The 21,588-nt window shown below is 45.6% G+C and overlaps 1 protein-coding gene across 2 annotated transcripts; it reads right to left on the reverse strand.

The window, feature by feature from the left end:
* Positions 1 to 3,656: 3,656 nt before the first annotated feature.
* On the reverse strand, positions 3,657 to 10,888 carry MRGBP (MRG domain binding protein). Of its 2 annotated transcripts, none has more exons than XM_075901078.2 (5): positions 10,688 to 10,888; positions 9,431 to 9,552; positions 8,362 to 8,443; positions 6,546 to 6,620; positions 3,657 to 5,079 (listed from the first exon to the last, which is right to left on the reverse strand). In XM_075901078.2, the coding sequence occupies exons 1-5, from the start codon at positions 10,851 to 10,853 to the stop codon at positions 4,889 to 4,891; spliced, it is 636 nt and encodes a 211-aa protein (XP_075757193.2). In that variant the 5' UTR covers positions 10,854 to 10,888; the 3' UTR covers positions 3,657 to 4,888. The 2 variants fall into 2 exon arrangements, with proteins under 2 accessions (XP_075757193.2, XP_089625775.1); XM_089769649.1 differs by lacking the exon at positions 10,688 to 10,888 and adding an exon at positions 9,948 to 10,634.
* Positions 10,889 to 21,588: the final 10,700 nt, after the last annotated feature.

Here is a 21,588-nt window from a genome sequence, read left to right on the forward strand (position 1 = left end):
AAATTCTCAAATCAGATGTCAAGTATCAGAGGGGTAGCCGTGTTAGTCTGAATCTGCAAAAGCGGCGAGGAGTCCTGTGGCACCTTATAGACTAACTGAAGTGTTGGAGCATAAGCTTTCGTGGGCAAAGACCCACTTTGTCAGATACATGCATCTGATAAAGTGGGTCTGTTCCCACAAAAGCTTATGCTCCAACACTTCAGTTAGTCTATAAGGTGCCACAGGACTTCAAATCAGATGGTTTCCAGTTGCACCTAAATCTGTTCTGCCTGCTCAAAAAAAGCAAAAACCAGAAAATCCAGCAAACTGTATACTCCAAACCACGCTTAGTTATTGCAACAAATTGTTGACACACCATATGGTAATATTCTGTCACAATAATGCAAAAATGTAATCCCTGCAATCAGCTTAGCAAAAATGCCTTCTTTGGAAAGACAGTCATGTGCATCAACCACAAGACAACAGCCCAAAGGGATTCTCCACAAGATTTTGCCTCTGTCATCTTCAAACAAGGTTTTAACATTTCAGTGCACCCCCTGGTTGTCTTGACAGCACCTTCTCCCCTAAAAAGTAACAGACTTCTTTGGGCTATGCCTGCTGCCTAGTAAAAAGGAAAAACCTGCTTCTTTGTGCCATCACAAGCTACATACAATTGAAGCTTTACTTCGAGGACTCTGCCATGTCTGCATCAGGGTGGATGCTGGTCTTGCATGAGACACAGGAGAGAATTCATTTAACTTCTGTTCCTCAGTTTCCCCACCTGAAGAATGAGTTATGCGTTCCTAACAATACACATTCATTGAGAGATATGAGGTTCTCACGTAGAAAGCACTGTAGAAGTATGAATTATTTGTATTATACAACACTAGTGAAAGATCCCTTAACGTTTGGATGGTTGCCTGATCTATGAATGCACCCATCAGGCCTTCTGCCACATATCCTTCCTTCCCTCCCTTAAAACAGGCTCGTTTCCTGCAGCTTCTTTCTCGTGTCAGCAGAGCGCACAGAATATAATCAAGGATGATGGCTGGTTTGAGTGGTGGCAATCAGTAGGCTTCTCAGGCATCAGTCATCCTTGGCTATATTCCCCTCACTCCTATCTACTTTCACTCTCTGCTGTGGGAGTGCACTTCCATTTTTCCTGTGCCAGATCCCCTTCCTCTCTCCTCTGCATGAGCTGAGGCTCTTCTTTCTGCTTGTCTGTGGAAGTCAGTGTGGAGAGCAGAGAAGGCCAGCAGAAGATAAGACACCTCTAGCGGGAAACTACTGACATGGAGCAAAAAAAGCATCTGCTTTCTTCAGTCCAGTTGCCTGGGCATAGGAATTGTGAGGTAGAAGAGCAGACACGTGTGAGTGAAGGTCTAGAAACAAGTTTAAAATAGTCTCATGAATAAGGCATGTGCTCTGGATTTTATATCTACCATGTAGTTATTTAGACACAAGTGATAGGCAAAGGCTAGCAAAGCATGTGATGTGCTGTCTCTGCTGCCTGTTCAGCAGCAGTATATCAAATGAACAGAGATTGCCAGAGCTCTACTAAGATTCATGGATGAGCCAATTGCAAAAGCAAAGATGTTTTGATACTGGCCCACATGCCAGTTATTATTGGTGCCACTGTTTAACCAAAACAAGCCACATTCATTTCTGCATTATTTACAACAATGGGAAAGGGAGGAGGATCCACAATTTCAAACATAAAGGCATTTCTGAAAGTCCTGCTGGAGTACCTATTCGCAAAAATAGGAGCCTAGGTTATCTTTTAACAAGTACAGGCAGTCCCCGAGTTACAGATACGAACGGGGATTTTCTCGCCCCGGAGGACTGGAGCGGCGGGACGCCTGGTCCCGCCGCCCGCCTCCTCCGGGGCGAGAAAAGCTGCTCCCCATCTCCCTGGTCTGCTGCGGGAGCCAGCAGACCAGGGAGACGGGGAGCAAAGCGGCGCAGGACCCGGGGCTGGACCCGCGGCGCTTCCAGCTGATCAGGAAGTGGCCGCGGGTCCGGCCCCGGGTCCTGCGCCGCTTTGCTCCGCGTCTCTCTGGTCTGCAGACCAGGGAGATGCTGAGCAAAGCCACGCAGGAACCGGCGGGACCTGTGGCGCTTCCAGCTGATCTGGAAGCGCCGCGGGTCCGGCCCCGGGTCCTGTGCCGCTTTGCTCCGCGTCTCTCTGGTCTGCAGAGCAGGGAGACGCTGAGCAAAGCGGCGCAGGACCCGGGGCCGGACCCGCGGCACTTCCAGCTGATCTGGAAGCGCCGCGGGTCCGGTCCGGGTCCTCCACGGCTTTGCTCAGCGTCTCCCTGGTCTGCAGAGCAGGGAGACGCTGAGCAAAGCCGTGGAGGACCCGGCCGGACCCAGCGCTTCCAGCTGATCTGGAAGCGGCCGCGGGTCCGGCCCCGGGTCCTCCGCCGCTTTGCTCCGTGTCTCTCTGGTCTGCTGGGGGGGACGCAGCTAAGCCCGGGGCCTGTGGTAGAGCAGGTGGGGCGCTGCCGGTTGGTCCCGCAGCACCGCTCCTCGGCGCTACTGGACCAACCCGGCAGCACCCCAGCTACTCTGCCACAGGAGTCCTGATTCAGCCGCTGCTGATCAGTTTCAGCAGTGGCTGAATCAGGACGCCTGGGGCAGAGCAGCTGGGGTGCTGCTGGGTTGGTCCAGTAGCGCCGAGGAGCGGCCGCACTACTAAACCAACCCAGCAGCACTCGAGCTGCTCTGCCCCAGGCGTCCCCAAGTTAGCCGCTGCTGAAACTGACCAGCGGCTGACTACAGGAAGCCCGAGGCAGAGTTGCTCTGCCCCGGGCTTCCTGGAATCAGCTGCTGATCAGTTTCAGCAGTAGCTGACTTGGGGACGCCTGGGGTTCTTAAGTTGAATCTGTATGTAAGTCAGAACTGGTGTCCAGATTCAGTGGCTGAATCTGGATGCCAGTTCCGACTTACATACAGATTCAACTTAAGAACAAACCTACAGTCCCTATCTTGTACATAACCCGGGGACTGCCTGTAATCCTAAACCTGGTTTTTAGCTAGTTTTCAACAAAGAGCAACTAATAAAACAGCATAGGTGCATCTAGACTGGCAAGATTTTGGGCAAAAGCGATTGCTTTTGCGCAAAAACTTGCCAGCTGTCTACACTGGCCGCTTGAATTTGCGCACTGACTTTGTAATGTACAAAATCAGTGCTTCTTGCGCAAATACTTTCACGCTCCCGCTCAGGGATAAGACCTCTTGCGCAAGAATATTTGCACAAGAGGGCCAGTGTAGACAGGCACCTTAATTTTTTGTGCAAGAAAGCCCGATGGCTAAAATGGCCATCAGAGCTTTCTTGTGCAAAAGCACGTCTAGATTGACATGGATGCTTTTGCGCAAAAGCACGTCTAGATTGGCATGGATGCTTTTGCGCAAAAGCACTTTTTGCGCAAAAGCATACTTGCCAATCTAGACGCTCTTTTGTGGAAATACTTTTAATGGAATTTTTTTTCCGTTAAAAGTATTTCCGCAAAATCATGCCAGTCTAGACGCAGCCCATGAGCCAAACTTAATGCTTGTATGAAGGAAATGAAATTAATGAGTCACTGGGTAAAAATTTGACTGGGTATATGCCTTAAAACAAAGGCTATTAGATTCGCACTTCTTCAAGTAAATGACAATGCTGCATGACAAACATGTTGAGTGGTTTTTTTTAATTTAACAGTAAAGTTAATACTGTAAAGATAGAACCCAGTAACAGTTCAGTATGCTTCATTCACCAGTTTAACAGATACACTTACTAAAATCAGTATGTCAGGAAGAAGAAAAGGAGTAAACGGGAATTAATCATTTTCTGGCAATTAAAAAAATTGTAATTGCTACCAATTCTTAATACTCTGGCATGTAAGACTAAAAACAAGTTTCAAAATATCAGTAAAAGTCTGAACTAAAATTACTACAGGAAAGTACAGCATAAGATTAATGTTTTATATTATTACTTCCATTTAACAGCCCTTTGAAAAAATAGCTTTTAAAAAAAAGAATTAAATAGTGAAATACAAAAACAACAGTTATATACATTATTACAGTACGACCATGTTCTTGCATAGCCCAGCGGATCCCTTTCATACCACATAGCGTTAACGGACATTTTAGTTTAAGCCACTTATGAGGACTTCTGTCTAGAAACATTTAACATCTTGCTTTATTTACAATATAAACTCAAAGGCTGAAAAATAAATTATACCATACAAGTCTCTAAGAGACAGAGGGTTTACTTTTCCCCTCCCTCAAACAGAAGAGTAACAAAGAATGCTTCACCTTAGATCTGTATTTAATGTGCTGGCTTTTAGTTTTACTGGGCCAGCAAAGCCAGGCACTTGATAGAAAATGGTGTTCTTGCTATAACATTCTATACAAAATGTATGTCCTAAAAACAGTAACCCACAAAGGGGCCATAATAGTCCCTCAAAAAAGCAATAAAAATAAGACAGGAAAGGGATCCAAACTTTAAATAAATGACCTAAGCTTTTCAAGAACTGAGGCTCCTTGTTCCGCTAAGAGCTTATTTCACAAACTCTGTTAACACAGAACGTGTGTGTCTATGTGCATTATTAATATTTTAAAATGCTACCACCTGACTTGTTAAGTACACACATGCTTGTAAAGCTGCCAATTCTCTCCTTCAGTATCCTGAGAATGTAGCCATCAATTAGCTATGTGACACTGACAGGCAAGCAACTCCTTACGAGAAGACACAGAAACCCATGCCACACATGATGACAATGTGCTGATGCTTTTTATATCTGGACAAGTAGTTTTTTCTCCACTTAATAAATCTTTATAACAACCTTCCTTCTCTCTTATTCCGTTCTACTGTTCCCATCCCTGGTTCTGTAGTTAAAAGCACCCATCTTTTCACTGTATTCTCTTAAGTTCTGCGCCGTTTTGCAGCACTTGGACTGGAGGGATTGCTGTTTGCATTCAGGACCTTTTCAGTGACTCTGTTACGTTTCCGTTTATCAGCTCCTTCTTTGGACCCAGAATCTGATGAACTCCTTTCTTTCTCTTTGCTGCTTGGTTTTTCAGCTGCTTTTCCCAAGTTTCCTGAAGGTACATAAACTGAAAAGGGATCAAAGCAATGACTCCAAAATCAGGCTTATTTTTTACATTATGTAACAATTTTCAAATCGATTAAGGCTCCCAACATCCTTGTAAGTAAGCAAGTATTCTCCCCAATTTAAAGAGAAAAAAATATTTAAAATAAATCCCTTACTTTTATTATTTGTCCTTAAAATGCTGTACATAATTATAAAATTCAAATAATAATACAATCCACTAACCTAGATTATATTGCAATTTTAGCTTATTCTTAAAGAACTTCTATTTTACAGGGCACATGGTCAACCTATGAAATTCATTACCATTGAAGGTCACTGAGGTAAATATTGCAGCTGGATTTTAAAAATAAACTCAAGTATTTTATGATATAACTCAGGGACGGGGAACCTTGGGCCCAGGGGCTGGATGCGGCTCCGGGCTTGCTTGGATCTGGCACCCAAAGCTCATGCCCCCCCAACATTGAGGAGCCCAGGAAGCGATCTTCCCTCCCCCGCCTCTGTAGCATGAGGGGAACATGTTTCTCCTTCTCAGTCAGTGATGGTTGTTTTTGGTTTGTGTTTGTTTTTTTGCTTCTCAACTGTGTACGGCCCCTGACTGATTTTTCTGAGAGTCAGTGGCCCCCAACCCCCAAAAAGTTCCCCACCCCGATATAACTGGTTAATTTCACAACCACTAACAATGGGGTTGATCTTTCTCTTATTAAAATGGATAACAGAATTGTCACTGATTATACAGTACAAGGTCCTACGTAAAGTGATGAGAGAAATCACATCTCATACTTCAGAGACATATTGTACACCACTGCAACTGAAGTGGAGCAAAAGATAATTCCTCTGAAGTATCAAATATTGGCAACTGCTGCAAGCAAGATACCAAAATAGGTGAACCATCTAATCTGGGTATTGCAAGGGTTCCTCCTGTTGATGATGTGGTGCCTGCCATCTGTTTCAGATTCACAAACTTGGGATACTATTATATTAAAAGCTACTACTAGAGGATAATATAGCACAAGACACAACAAGGAATATATTTTCCATATGCACCAAGCCATAAGACTGTGACCATTTCTTCTGAATGTGAACCTTGCTAGTGTGATCAGCCTTGTAGCTGAATTACCACAATGGGAGTTTTACTTCTGGTTTTAATACGAATCAACTATGGCCCTTTGTTCTCTCCCAATTGCTCCCAGAGCTCAAATCGACTGAGGACACTGGTATTGTTTACTATATCTGCAGAACCAGCAAAGAGAATTCAAGTTTGTTGATTTCCAGAAGGTACATTTTAAAAATATTTTGGTTCTTGGCAATGGACGGATGGCTTTTTTAAAAAAATTCTGTGCCATATTATGCTAATTTTAAATTCAAAATAAGTCTAATTTTAGACTTATACCACTTGATGAAATTCATTCAGAATTGTTGTTGCCTTCTGAGAAGCTTGGCCATGCAGTATAAAAATTACAGATGTACCTTCTTCTGTGCCTGCGTGAGATTCCATCTCTTCTTTTATTTCTTCTTTCACCTCTTCTTCAATCATTACTTTTCCTGTAGAGTTATTAAGCAGATGATGAATTTTGTTTAATAGAAGTGTAATTTATCTTTTCCTGTGGCACTTCAGGAGGAGCTCTAAGTGTGCAGTGTTCAAAACTGGCCACTGTAAAGGTCAACACTGTCTCAAGTAAAGCAAAAAGGTTACTACTGAAAAAACAGATGAATGGAAACAACAACTGAGCCACAATCGCTTTATGGAAACAGCAGGGCAGATGTCATCAAAAACCATATTTCAATCAATGTATTCTCAATAGGAACAAATATAATAGCGATTGGGCAAAATATGTGGCAATGACTTGGACTGATGCTGCCTTTTATAAATATTAAGTGAAATACTTATTGCAGCCAGTAGTTGAGAGTCATTCTAACGTTGTTTAAAATCTCAAAAGAACAACTGTCCTTTTTCAGAAGTAGGAACTTCCAAGTTCCTGTCTTGGACAACTGCACTGGATACTTGATAATAATCTGGATCACAGGTGGCCCGTATCAACTGCCAACCTGGCCCCGCTCACACTCCGTCCCCAGAACGCCTACTGTAGGTGTACTGAGGATGGAGTGTTGCTGCCTCGAGTGCCATCCCTCCCCATGCTCGGGCTGGGGAAGCTGAAGCTGCGCACTACCCAGTCTCCCTGCACTCCTAGACTGGAGCGTGCACACTTGCCCATCCACTCTCCTTCCCTCCCCGTTGTGGGGGATGGGGCCTCGGCTAAAGGGGCAGGGCCGGAGGCTTGCCTCCCACAGCCCGACCTTCCCCAACTGCCCATGATCTGGACCTTCCAAGTTTAACTGTCTTTAAAAAAAAAAAAATTTTTTTTTGGTTGGTGGGCTATGTATTGGCTACATCAGAATATTGAGAGGGAAGCTCCTGTAGAGGAATTTCAAAATTAGGCAAAGAATCACAGAAAAACATTAATTGAACAGATTCTAGAGTTGAATATTAATACAAATCTATTGTTTTAAAGCTTTACATTTAAGATAAGATTCTCAGTTTGCTTTCAAGTAATTAGTGACAGCAACTACTGCAAGAAGTGTTTAGGAATGCACCCTGTCAGAAGCAGAAAGGATTTTATCTGTGGTGCTCTTGGAAATAGAACAAAATACAAAATTAACAATCAAATTAATTATTCCAGTTTCCCTACACAACATGGATACTTTGTGATGCACCCTGCCAAAAAGCAAGTGTTTTCACTAGAGCCCTGCAAATCTGTAGATATCCAGGTTCTTTTTTTCAGATATGGATGTGGATACCATTTTTGTATCCATGCAGGGCTCTAGTTTTCACCTGCAATAGAACTGCAGCTATTCAGTGTAAATAAAACTCTTGTAACAATTGCCTTATGAAACTTAATCAGTAACACAGTCTTACTAAAACATTCAAATCACCTAACCCCCAAAAGAATAAACCTTTAACTACTTGCATATAATTCCCAAGGACCGGATTTTGACCTCCCTGCTGCACATAGCACCCTTCCCCACCCTCCCCACCTCAGTAAGTGGAAGACGCGCATACTCTGCCAAAGGGAGATTTTGATAGAATGTGTTATCAAAAATCCCATCTACATTAAACTGTTTACTATTTTACCTCTCCCTGATTATTACACAATCCAATGATGTGACACACCAGCATCAGCCTAGTACATCATTACTTCTTCCCTTCTTCTGGAGTTCCAGTTGCCTAATCATGCCTAGAACTTGATCAGAGCATTGCAACATAAAAGCTAGCATCAGATCTCACCTTCTTTCACTTCTTGGATAATTTCCTCAGGCAGGATGAAATTTTTCTCTGAATTAGGGAAGGGCAGAATCTCAGATTCATGCTTAAGAAAAAAAGTAAAATGTCTTTAGTGTGATTTTATTATAACTAACAGCTCAGATTTCCTAAACAAATGCCAAGTAATTTCATATACAGGTTGGACCTCCGTTCCAGCGCCCTTGGGACCTGACTGGTCCCGGATGAGGGATTTTGCCAGACTAGGGGAGGTCATATTTGTCCCCCGTTATCAGGCCCCTTCTCCCCCAGCCCTGGACCAGCTGCCCTCCTTTCCCACCAGCCTTGTTGCACTGCTAGCCCTCCCCCTCCCTATTCCCTGCTAAGCCAGGCAGCCCAGCTCCCTGCACACCAGACTCCAGGACATGCCCGGGAAGCCCCACTGCAGCACACCAGATTCCTGGATGTGCCGGGGAGTCCCACTGAAGTGTGCCAGGCTCCTGGAAGCTTCTTGCAGCCACACTGCAGCGCGCCGGGCTCCTGGACACACCAGGCAGTCCCGCTGGGTTGTACCAAGCAGCCCAGCTGTGGGGATCCCAGCCACCAGCCTTCCACCGGGACTCTCTGGTCCTGGAACATCCATGGTCCAGAGAGTCCCGATTAACAGAGGTTCAACCTGTACAGGAAAAGGCCAAATAATTCGTAATAGGATATCTCAGTCTGTCATCAGAAGTCCCATAAGGGTTACCAGAGGACAAGATACAGAATATGAGGGTGACTGTCCACTTCTTGAAAATGCTTGAACTTTGTGTGTGTCAGTAGGACTATTTGCACATATAAAGTTAAGCATCCAAAGTATTTATTGGATCAGGGCCTACAGAGAAATTTTACATCAAAGCAAGTGCATAAGAGGGAAGAAATACGGGACTTGATTTTCCTCTCTCCTATACTAGTTTTACACAGGTGAAAGTCCACTGACCTCACAAAAGTCACCTAATTTACACCAATGTAAGAATTAGGCCCAACACATATGACATCAAAGCTGTTGACATCTACTGGAAATCAGAATTCCTTAATGCCAGTTTTCTATACTCACTAGTGCTTGCATGTCATACATGGTACTCAAATGGTCCCAAATCACTCTGGAGGAAATCTGTCGTCCAATATTCTGACTGAATTTGTCTCGGATACAAATCATGTGAAAGTGGCGATTAACACCTGAAGGAAGGAAGTTAGAGCCATCAGCGACATTTCCTGAGAGGCATGTGCATCACCTCACTGAGTAAGGGTGTGTCTAGACTACAGAGTTTTGTCGACAAAAGTGGACTTTTGTCGACAAAACTATACCTGCGTCTACACTACCGCTGAGTTCTGTCGACATAACGTCGACAGAACTCAGCAGTTTTGTCGACGCTGGTAAACCTCATTTTACGAGGCATAACGCCTTCTGTCGACAGAAGACGTTATTGAATGTAAACTGTCCTTGCGTCTACACTGCCATGTCGACAAAGCAGCTTGCTTTGTCGACAGAACTGAATGTAGTGTAGACGCTCTTTGTCGACAGAAGCTTTGTCGACAGTATCTGTCGACAAAACTCTGTAGTCTAGACGTACCCTGAGTAAGTGACTGCACCAGATTCTGTGCAGATCTAATAATTAAAATCTTGGCTGGGACCACAGGGTCTTCTCCCATTTTTAGGGCACAGACACAGCTAAGCCAGAGGCAATGAATCCTGAAAGCTGCAACCAAGTAATTCTGAAAGGGGAGAGGGAGCAACAGAAAGTCAACAAGCCTGCTTCTGGATGTTTTCACTTGCACCTAACATGCCCCAAGAGATGTCCTGACAAGAGCAGAAGGGGAGAAGACCCCACGCCCTTTCCCCCCACACTTCCTTGCACTCCCTCCTAGCCAGGCAGAGCAAGGGAAAGAAAAGCCCAGCAGTGGGCCCCTGCCTCGCTACATTTCCCCAATATTCAAAATTCCTGCCCGACCCCTATTTTTGCAAATAAAAATCCCTACCCGCGGGGGCAGGTCCGGCCAATAAGAAAACATAATGGAACCCCCCCCCCCCGGGAATTCGGCCCTGGGGGGCGGTGGGGGCAGCGACCACAGGCAGGAAAAGCCGCCCGGCCCCGCAGCCACTGGCAGCCCCAGCTCCTGGAGCGGCAGGGCCCCCGGGGGCTGGAGTCCTGGCTGCGGGGGGCGCTCGGATTCGGGGGGGGGGGTATGAGCGGCACCTCCCCCACCCCGACGCTGCCCGCGGGAGCCACTCGGGGCGGCCCGCCCACTCCCGGGTCTCCTCCCGGCAGGCGCCGCTACTCGAGGCCGGGGCCCGGCCGCGGCCTGCTCTCACCGACGGGCTTGTGGCCCAGCATGGCGTGGAAGAGGCAGACCTCCACCTCGGGGCTCCACACCACCGCCTCCTCGGCCGGCGCGCCGGGCTCCGGGGCCGCCGCGGGCACGGGGGGCTTCTCCGCCACCGCGCCGCCGCCGGCCGAGCCGCCCTCCGCCTCGCCCATCGCCCCGCGCCGCCGCTCTGTGCAGCGCCGCCGCGCCCCCTGGCGGCCGCCCCGAGCCCTGCAGCGGGGGCTCAGGGGCTGCCCCTCACCATTGGCGCCCCCTGGCGGCCGCCCCGAACCAAGCAGCGGGGGCTCAGGGGCTGCCCTTCACCATTGGCGCCCCCTGGCGGTCGCCCCGAGCCCTGCAGCGGGGGCTCAGGGGCTGCCCCGAACCATTGGCGCCCCCTGGCGGTCGCCCCGAACCACGCAGCGGGGGCTCAAGCGGCTGCTCCCTGCCCCCTCAGCCCTGGCGGCCGCCCCGAGCCCTGCAGCGGGGGCTCAGTGGCTGCCCCTCACCATTGGCGCCCCCAGCGGCTGCCCCGAGCCCTGCAGCGGGGGCTCAGTGGCTGCCCCTCACCATTGGCACCCCCTGGCAAGTCCTGTAGTGGGGGCTCAAGCGGCTTCCTCTTAGCCTTAGCACCTCATGGCAGCCACCCCAGTTCCTGCAGTAGGTGCCTAGTGCCTGCACATCCACCCTGGCCTTGTCCCTGTAGTGCTGTGGTTCTCAACTGGTGGTCCATGGTGACTTTTTTCGGTGGGCCACAGGAACATTGTCCAAAATCACAGGGTGTGGGCAGGCACCAAAAATCTGTTAGTAAGAAATAAATTTCAAACCAAACTGTTCGTTGTCTGCTCTTTTTTATCATGTCGCATAAAGGAGGTGGTCCACGAAAATTTTTTGATTGGCCTGGTGGTCTGTGGACTGAAACGAGTTGAGAACCACTGCTGTAGTGGGGTCCAGTGGCTGCTCCCTACCCCTCAGCCCTGACGCCCCCTGGCAGCCACCCTGATCCCTGCAGTAGGTGCCCAGCACCTGTACATCTGCCCCTTAGCCCCGGTACTCTCTGGCAGCTACCCTGATCCCTATTGTGGGTTCCCAATAGGGATGTTAAATTTCATTTAATCAACTAGTCGATAAGCTGGGGAGCTGCAATGGGGATAGCTCCTGGCTTCGGGAACTAACTGCACTGTGGCTCTGCCTTTTAAATGTATTAAGAGCCTATTGGCTCTTAATTCATTTAAAAGGCTGAAGCAGAGCTGGGGGACCCAGTGTGACCCAAGCCAGCTGATTCCCAGCTCGTGTTAGGTCCCCCTCCCCCCCCCGCTGTGCACCAACCTTAAATGTAAAAAGGCTGGAGCACAGTGGGGAGACCAAGTGTGAGCAGGGAATCAGCTGTCTCAGCTCGCTCCAGGTCTTCCCGCTTCGCTTCTGATTTTTAAATGTATAAAGAACTGGCAGGCTCTTAATACATTTAAAAAGCAGAGGCGCAGCATCTGGGACTGGGTGCAAGCCAGGAATAAACTCATTCCTGGCTCATGCCCAGTCACGGCAAACCCACTGCCTCCCTTGCCCCCTACAGAGACGATGCTGTGGGGAATTGGCTTTTAAGCTGACTCATCCCAGCACCAGCTCCTGCTCCCCCTCCCCCTCCTTTGCTGCCTCTGATGAGATTGGGGGGGGGGGGGGAAGCAACAAGTTGAGGGACTAGTCAACTAGTTCCCAGTGGCCACCCCTCAGCCTTGGCATCCCCTGGTGGCTGCTAGGATTGCCAGATACCTACACAAAAAATCCCGAACAGGCAGGGAAGAATTGGTTGAGCAAAAAAAAAAGGTCACTGCGCTTTTTAATTACCGTGTTCCTCGCTCTCCCCTAGTAGATGCCACCAGCCATCTTTTTGCAGAAAAAAAAAGTCCGCTGCGCCTTTAAATTACTGTGCTCCTCCCTTCCCCCGCCCTCCCAGACGCCACCAGCCATCCACCTGAGGAAAAGAGAAAATACTGAACATTTTACATGTGCGGTATTCTCTGGGGGTTTTTACCAGACAGAAAACCAAAATACCGAACTGTCAGGGTGGAAACCAGACACCTGGCAACCCTAGTGGCTGCCTTGATTCCTGCACTGAGAGCTAAATGTTGCCTCCCCCTGACTGCTTCCTCTGCATGAGTCCGGGCTCTGTACTGGCACTGGAGGGACATGGGTAAGGCCATCTCTCTCCAGTACCCTTAGTGCAATTCAGATCAGTGGGCTTTGGTTCAGGCCTGTTTATGGAGCAAAGGCTTTGGCTCTGGCCTGGGAAGCTGTGTGCCCCCTTGGCTGTGTTTGTTTGGAAACGCTGACTACGACCACAGTGCCAGTGGCCCTTGACTGCAACTGAAGCTGAGGGTGCTTGTGACTTTGGAAATCCAGTCTGCAGCTGTGTCTAGCTGGGCACCAAAACCAGCCCCAGACCAGTGGACACAGCTGAGAGTCTTGGTCTTTCACCCCGTCAGTGTGATACCGTGGCATAGCAGCACTCTGAACTCTTCCTTGACCTAACTGTCTACAGTGGGGGTTTGGGCCACCTAACTAGGTGCACAGGAAAAAAAAAATTCACAGCCATGCCCTGAGCAATGTAGCAAGGTCCATCTAATTTTAAGTGCAGCGCAAGCCTCAGTCTGTCTCTTTGCAAATCTGTAAGCTGGGGATAATTAATAGTTTACCTCTAAGCCCACGTAGCGCGCTAATGGATTTAATACAAAATAAGTTTCCTATAGCTTTTCTGAACCATCCTAAAGATTTTATTGTACAAAATTCTCTGTCTTCAATAGGTTGGTATAAGGACATCTATCGATAGAGAATGAGAACCTATTAAATTCTGCAATTTTTTCAAGTAGTTTCTATAGAAGCCTACATTTCTAAAGAACCCTGAAGAGTTCATCTCTATTATTTCTATCAGATGTTTTGGAAAGGGGCAAGATATTTATGTTATTTGTATTGCTATAGAACAGGGAGGTCCCAGTTGAAGGTATTGGTGCTAGGTGCTATGCACATACTTAGTAAGAGACAGTCCCGTCACGAAAGAGCATACATTCTAGCTAGGCAAGACAGACGAAGGATGGAAGGTGAAACAGAAAAGGGAAGTGACTTGTTCAAGATCGCAATGCAGGTTAGTGGCAAAGGTGGGAATAGAGTCCAGTTCTCTAGAGCCTCAAGCCAATACTGTCCTAACTAGACCACTCTGCTTAAAATGAAGGAACTGCTAAGCTCCTGAGAACTTTCAAAAGGGAGGTCACTGTTGCCTCCTGAGACAGTTGTTACCCAAAACATTCCATTCAGAAAAAAATGTGATAATATATTATCCCTTCTGTGTTGCCTTTTTTCCTTTTTATTATTAAGCATACATGCATGAAACAGTCTCTCTGTTGCTTAGTGATCATGTATTCCTGCTGCTTATTTCTCTCTTAAAATCTTAATCCTCTCTGTGGCGTTAAAATAATTTTCACAGCAAATAACTTTGGTCACAAACACAGGATTACTATTTCACATGAATAGTAAACAGCAGGAACAGAAATTCACAAGCACAGAGGCCCTAGTAAATTACCCTAGTAACAAAAACTAGGAAGGAAAAAACTTATGAGTTTCTCATTGAAAGTATTCCATATTAGAAAGGTTCAGTTTCTTTACATGTTCGCTGTCTTCTTGTCAAGACTTATCCAACCCAACTAACCCTTCTTACAGTGGCGACTGATGTTCTATACATACCTAAAAGAGGTTAAATGGTTAAATAAAATGTTTAGAGATGGGTCAAAACCAGAATCTCAAATCTAAACTCTTTTGAATACTGGGTTTTGGATTCGAACCCCTGAACCCATGTTCTCATTTCAGTCTGGATTCTGGGTAGGATTTCAAAATGGAAGAGGCCTATTTACCAAGTTGTAGTTGATGTTACTGAAATCCCACAAGAAAACCTATTTCTATGAGCTCTCAACCCAGAAAGGCAGAAATCTTACAAGAACATTTTTTCTCCCCATGAGATGTTTGCAGATGATACCAAGTTGGGAGGGGTTGCAAGATAGGGTCATAATTCAAAATTATCTGGACAAACTGGAGAATTGGTCTGAGAAAAGAACAATCCGTTTCACACATACAGAATGGGAAGCGACTGTCTAGGAAGGAGTACCGTGGAAAGGTATCTAGGGGTCATAATGGACCACAAGCTAAATATGAGTCAACAGTGTGACGCTGTTGCAAAAAAACCAAATATGATTCTGGGACGCATTAACAGGCGTGTTGTTGTGAACAAGACACAAGAAATCATTCTTCCGCTCTACTCAATGCTGATTAGGCCTCAGTTGGAGTATTGTGTCCTGCTCTGGGCACCACATTTCAAGAAACGTGGAGAAACTGGAGACGGTACAGAGAAGAGCAACAAGAATGATTAAAGGTCTAGAGAACATGAGCTATGAGGGAAGACTGAAAGAATTGGGCTTGTTTAGTTTAGAAAAGAGAAGACTGAGAGGGTACAGGATAGCGGTTTTCAAGTACCTAAAAGAGTGTTACAAAGAGGAGGGAGAAATTTTTTTCTCCTGGGCCTCTGAGGATAGGACAAGAAGCAATGGGCTTAAACTACAGCAAGGGAGGTTTAGATTAGACATTAGGAAAAACTTTCTAGCTGTCAGTGTAGTTAAACACTGGAATAAATTGCCTAGGGAGGTTGTGAAATCTCCATCTCTGGAGATATTTAAGAGCAGGTTGGATAGACATCTATCAGGGATGATCTAGATGGTGCTTGGTCCTGCCATTAGGGCAGGTGACTGGACTCGATGACCTCTCGAGGTCCCTTCCAGTTCTAGTGTTCTATGATTCTATGTTTACTGCTTAAAATGGTGGAAATTTCCTGAGATAGCTAATCTGCCCATCACCACCTCTTTCGACAGTGATTGTAGTGCAGTGTTTCTCAACCTTTTTTTTTATAAAGTACCCTTTTTTCAAGAAAAAAAATTATAAGTACCCCCTTAAAAATTATAAGTACCCCAGTACCTACAGTTTTCATACACATAACATTTTTTTCTACCATTGCAACACATTGTAGCCGGGTGGGCGATGAAATTTTGGAGTGTAAAAAGTACAAAAATAATAAAGCACTCTAAAATGTAAAACAAAAATTCAGTTTTCTCCAAATTTCAGTTGTGTTGACATATCCCCCAGGCTTCTCTCGAGTACCTCGAAGGGTACTCAGACCACTGGTTGAGAAACAGTTATAGTGCATCCTCCAATAGAGAGCTGTGATTTTCACCATTTTGATCTAAAATCATGCATCAACAGTTCACAAGCTGTTGGTGTACTTGAACCCAAGTTAGTACCTTTGTCCCAATCCAAGTTCCAGCCCTGATCTTGAGCCTAAAAGTAACTTGACTGCAGATGTTTTAATCCGGCAATTTGATTTTTGCTGCTGCCAACTCACAAAGTGAGACTACAAAAAAAGGATTATCAATTCCTGTGATGACTAAACAGCAGGAGCAAATGAGTTCCTGAGCAACAAATTCCTGTTTTCATACAAATGTTCCAAGGAGTAAAAAAACCCAAAGAAATAAAGGCAAATAAATTATAGAGTAACAAAATTGTTCTGCAATTGAATGTTTTTCAAAGTTTTCCAGGAGTTGTTCGTTTGTTATTTTTTAAAATCGTCATGAAATACCCAGCTCAGTTTAGATACTATTCAGCATTCTAAATGTGTCAAATTATTCTTCTGCTTAAAGACTATTATGAAGCAGGAATCATTGTGTCAGTGTAGATAGCAATTTTTATGTCACTAAATTCTGATGGCAAAAAAAAGTAACATTTGAAACACAAAGCTGTGTGTACTTAGAAAATGTGTGGCTACCTCAGAAGATACAATAGCATACAATTTAAAAAAAAAGTAATTTAATAGAAAAGATTTATGTATTTAAGTATTTTCTTCTATTTCCACTGAAGATAATTCTGTTTCTTTGTATTTACACTTTCTGGGCTCTTTCAAAGCTTCCGAAAAACATTTATGAGGTCATAATAACATAGCCATTTCATCAGTTGTGACCAGATTTAGAATTCTTACATTTGGATGGGTTATTTTTCTTTATGAGAGATGTTTTCCCCTTCCTTTCCCTATGAGGTCTTGAATCTTACTAATGTTTTAAACAGACATTGGCAATTTAGGACAGCCATAATTTTATTCTGACACGTTTCCCCATCATCTTAGAGACCAGTCTTTCTCCTGATAAAACCAAAAGCAAAACTGCAATTGACTTTAGTGGGAGGTGAGGGTACTCAGCATTTTGCAGAAGCAGGTTAGATTCTGCAGGAGAAACAGTACAGTGTAACTTGAGGTTTCATAAGAGTTCTCAGTTTGAACACCTCAGAAATATGCCTAGTGTTTGGCATCCTCCTTAGAAGCATCAGCTTTCTGGGGTGAGCAATATGGCTACAACTATTTCTGTCACAGATTTAGAACACTGTGTGCTTGTACTTTTAACAAATTAAGAGCTTCTTTTTGGAATATAGAAGAATGTTTTTAACGTGTTGCATGAATTAAAGGCAACTCACGTACCCCCTTTTGAACTAAAGAATGCCAGTTGGGCCATTTCTACACTATGAGGACAATACTGGGATCACTACAGAGACATAGCTAGGTTGGCATAATCCAGTAGCATAGATGCAGCTGAAAACAAAAGAAGGGGTTTTACTGTCAGTGTAGGTGTAACGCTGACAGAGAGAACTGAACTGAACCTGGGACCTCTGAAGCTTAGTGCATGAACCTCTACAGCTTGAGTAAAAGGCCAGCTGGCTCTCTGCTAAGGCTGTAGAGCATACTCATTCTCTCTCTCTGTCAGTGGTCTAAGTGCCACTACATCAGGGCGTGAACCAAACCCAGTAGGCCTGTGGGTTACATAGGCATGCAATCACCCTGAGTTGCCCTTTTTCCATTGCTCTTGTTGACTGAATACTTAGGGTTACTTCAGCGTAGCTATTGCACTCGGGGTACATGTTTTGACACCCTTCACCAATGTCAACCCACATTTTAAACATAAGAACAGCCATACTGGGTCAGACCAGATAAATTCAGACGTAAACCAGGCTTTGTGTTATGTACTTTCAGATGCACCTTCAGTGTACGTTTCCACTACAGGGATGATACTGGCATAGTTATATCACCATAGCCACACCAGCACAACCCAATAGCATACACACAGGCTATGTCTACACTACAAGGTTGTTGCACAAAAAACGGTAGAGCGTCCATACCTCAAGCGCATTTTTGCACAAGAAAATTGTCAGAACAGAGGGCTTTTTCTGGTAGAGTTATTCCTCTCCCCACGAATAATAACTCCTTTTTGAGCTGTAGCTCTTGTGCAAAAAGGCAGTTGTAGATGCTCCAGACGGGTTTTTGCGCAAGAAACCCCTAGCAGAAAAAGCACAGGTGCACTGATGGCCATTCTGTGAATGGCCATAAGAGCTTTCTTGCACAAGAATGTCCATGCAGTATGGACTCTCTCTTGCACAAAAGCACATCGCTTTTGCGATGCACTTTGTCTGGACGTGCTTTTGCGCAACAAGTTTTTGCGCAAGAACTCTCCCGCAAAAGGCTTCTTGAGCAAAAACCTTGCAGTGTAGACAAAGCCACAGCCTACAGTGAAAAGAGGGGTTTTTCCATCTGTGTAGGAACACCATCTTTCCAAATGGCAGTAGCTAGTTTGACAGAAGCATATGTCCATTGACATAGCTGTGTCTACACTGGGGGTTAGATCCTCATAGGTATGGCACTCAGGGTTGTGGATTTATTCCACTCTCTGAGCATAGTAGATATATTGACGAGGGATGAAACAAAGTGGTTAAAAGAGTAACTGTGTAATCATTAAAAATCCTAGCGCAACTGGCTCCCTGGAAGCGGGGCCAGCAGCCGGGAGCAGGCAGTGGGAGCCAGTATGTAACCATAATGGAAACAGATATGTTGATGCTTGTCGTGTGTTGAAACGGTCACATACCCCTAATATTGGCTTAAATGTTAAGTATTGGTCAGGCAAGAGCAGTGTACATATCCAGGGTCCCAGATGAGTTTAATCAAGGTGGGCTGCCACCCGGGCAGCTGAGGCTTTCGCTGTCATTGTTATTTGAGTTAGCTAGATCAAAGACAACTTAGGTACATCTACACCCGCTGCAATCTCTCCTCTGATCTCAGTGCAGACATAACGGCTACGTCTAGACTGGCATGATTTTCCGGAAATGTTTTTAACGGAAAAGTTTTCCGTTAAAAGCATTTGCGGAAAAGAGCGTCTAGATTGGCATGGACGCTTTTCCGCAAAAGCACTTTTTGCAGAAAAGCGTCCGCGCCAATCAGACGCGCTTTTCCACAAAAAAGTCCCGATCACCATTTTCACGATCGGGGCTTTTTTGCACAAAACAAATCTGAGCTGTCTTCACTGTCCCTTTTGCGCAAAAGCTTTGCGCAAAAGGACTTTTGCCCAAACGGGAGCAGCATAGTATTTCCGCAAGAAGCACTGATTTCTTACATGAGATCGTCAGTGCTCTTGCGGAAATTCAAGCGGCCAGTGTAGACAGCTGGCAAGTTTTTCCGCAAAAGTATCTGCTTTTGCAGAAAAACTTGCCAGTCTAGATGCAGCCAACCTGTGTCTACACTCCATAACTCTCTTGTGTAGAAACGGCTTATGCTGACAGAAGGAGTTCTGTTGGAATTAGAACATCACCTCCCCACACAGAATCATAGAATCATAGAACCATAGAGCTGGAAGAGACCTCAGAAGGTCATCAAGTCAGACCCCTGCTCTAGGCAGGATCAATCCTAACTAAATCAACCCGGCCAGGGCTTTGCCAGGCCGAGACTTAAACACCTCTAGGGATGGAGACTCTACTACTTCCCTAGGTAACCCATTCCAGTGCTTCACTACCCTCCTAGTGAAATAGTTTTTTCTAATATCCAACCTGGACCTCTCCCACCACAACTTGAGACCATTGCTCCTTGTTCTGACATCTGTCACTACTGAGAACAGCCTCTCTCCATCCTCTTTGGAACCTCCCTTCAGGAAGTTGAAGGCTGCTATCAAATCCCCCCTCGCTCTTTGCTTCTGCAGACTAAACAGACCCAAGTCTCTCAGCCTCTTCTCATAGGTCATATGCTCCAGCCTCCTAATCATTTTGATTGCCCTCCACTAGACCCTCTCCATTACATCCACATCCTTTTTGTAACTAAAAGGGGGGCCCAGAACTGGACACAATACTCCAGATGTGACCTCACCAAAGCCGAATAAAGGGGAATAATGACATCTCTGGATCTGCTGGCAATGCTCCTCTTAATGCAACCTAATATGCCATTAGCCTTCTTGGCAAAAAGGGCACACTGTTGACTCATATCCAGCTTCTCATCCACTGTAACTCCCAGGTCCTTTTCTGCACAACTACTATTTAGCTGGTTGGTCCCCAGCTTGTAACTATGCTTGGGATTCTTCCTTCCCAAGTGCAGGACTCTGCACTTGTCCTTGATGAATCTCGTCAGATTTCGTGTGGCCCAATCTTCCAATTTGTCTAATTCACTCTGGACCCTATCTCTGCCCTCAAGCGTATCTTCCTCTCCCCCTAGCTTAGTATCATCCGCAAACTTGCTAAGGGTGCAATCCATCCCCTCATCCATGTCATTCATAAAGATATTGAACAAAACCAGTCCTAGAACCGAACCTTGGGGCACTCATCCTGACATCGAGCCATTGATCACTACCCACTGGGCCCGGCCTTCTAGCCCTCTTTCTATCCATCTTACTGTCCATTTATCCAATCCACATTCCCTTAACTTGCTGGCAAGAATATTGTGGGAGACCGTATCAAAAGCCTTGCTAAGGTCAAGGTATATCACATCTGACTTTCCCACATCCACAGAGCCAGTTACCTCATCATAGAAGCTAATCAGATTGGTCAGGCATGACTTTCCCTTTGTGAATCCATGCTGACTATTCCTAATCACTTTCTTCTCTTCCAAGTGCCTCAAAATGTATTCCTTAAGGATCCCTTCCATGATTTTTCCAGGAACCGAGGTAAGACTGACCGGCCTATAGTTCCCTGGATCATCCTTCTTCCCTTTTTTGAAGATGGGCACTACATTTGCCTTTTTCCAATCATCTGGGATTTCTCCCGATCTCCACGACTTTTCAAAGATAATGGCCAAAGGCTCCTCAATAACATTTGCCAACTCCCTTAGTACCCTTGGATGCATTAAGTCCAGACCCATGGATTTGTGTACGTTTAGCTTTTCTAAATAGTTCCTAACCTGTTCTTTACCCACCAAGGGCTGTCCATCTTCATCCCATGTTGCGTCACTTAGCACATTAGTCCGGGAGCCCACCTTGTCCATGAATACAGAGGCAAAGAAAGCACTGAGTACTTCAGCTTTCTCCACATCATCTGTCACTAGGTTACCTCCTTCAACCAGTAGGGGCAGCACACCCTCTCTGATCACCTTCTTCTTGTTAACATGCCTGTAGAAACCTTTCTTGTTATCCTTCACATCCTTAGCCAGTTGCAATTCCATTTGCGCTTTCGCCTTCCTGATAACCCCCCGGCATTCTCGATCTATACATTTAAACCTCTCCCTGGTCATTTGTCCAAGTTTCCACCTTTTGTAAGCTTCCTTTTTGTGCTTAAGTTCACCAAGGATTTCCCCTGTAAGCCAATCTGGTCTTCTACCATGTTTGCCTCTCTTGCTACGTGTCGGGATGGTTTCTTTCTGTGCCTTCAATAAGGCTTCTTTAAAATACCGCCAGCTATCCTGGACTCCTTTCCCCTTCATGTTAGCATCCCAGAGGATTCTGCCCATCAGGTCTCTGATGGAGTCAAAATCTGCTTTTTTGAAATCCAAGGTGTGTATTTTACTACTCTCTTTTCTTCCTTTGG

The sequence above is a fragment of the Pelodiscus sinensis genome, chromosome 17 (assembly GCF_052426305.1).
Source record: "Pelodiscus sinensis isolate ZL-2025 chromosome 17, ASM5242630v1, whole genome shotgun sequence".
Lineage (NCBI taxonomy): Eukaryota > Metazoa > Chordata > Testudines > Trionychidae > Pelodiscus > Pelodiscus sinensis.

Bases quoted from the DNA above. Each gene is read 5' to 3' on its own strand.
- MRGBP (XM_075901078.2), bottom strand. From the start codon at position 10,853: ATGGGCGAGGCGGAGGGCGGCTCGGCCGGCGGCGGCGCGGTGGCGGAG. The intron at 6,621-8,361 runs GTGAGATCTGAT...ATAACTCTACAG, and splicing joins TATCCAAGAAGTGAAAGAAG to GAAAAGTAATGATTGAAGAA. The intron at 5,080-6,545 runs GTACATCTGTAA...ATCCCTTTTCAG, and splicing joins TCACGCAGGCACAGAAGAAG to TTTATGTACCTTCAGGAAAC.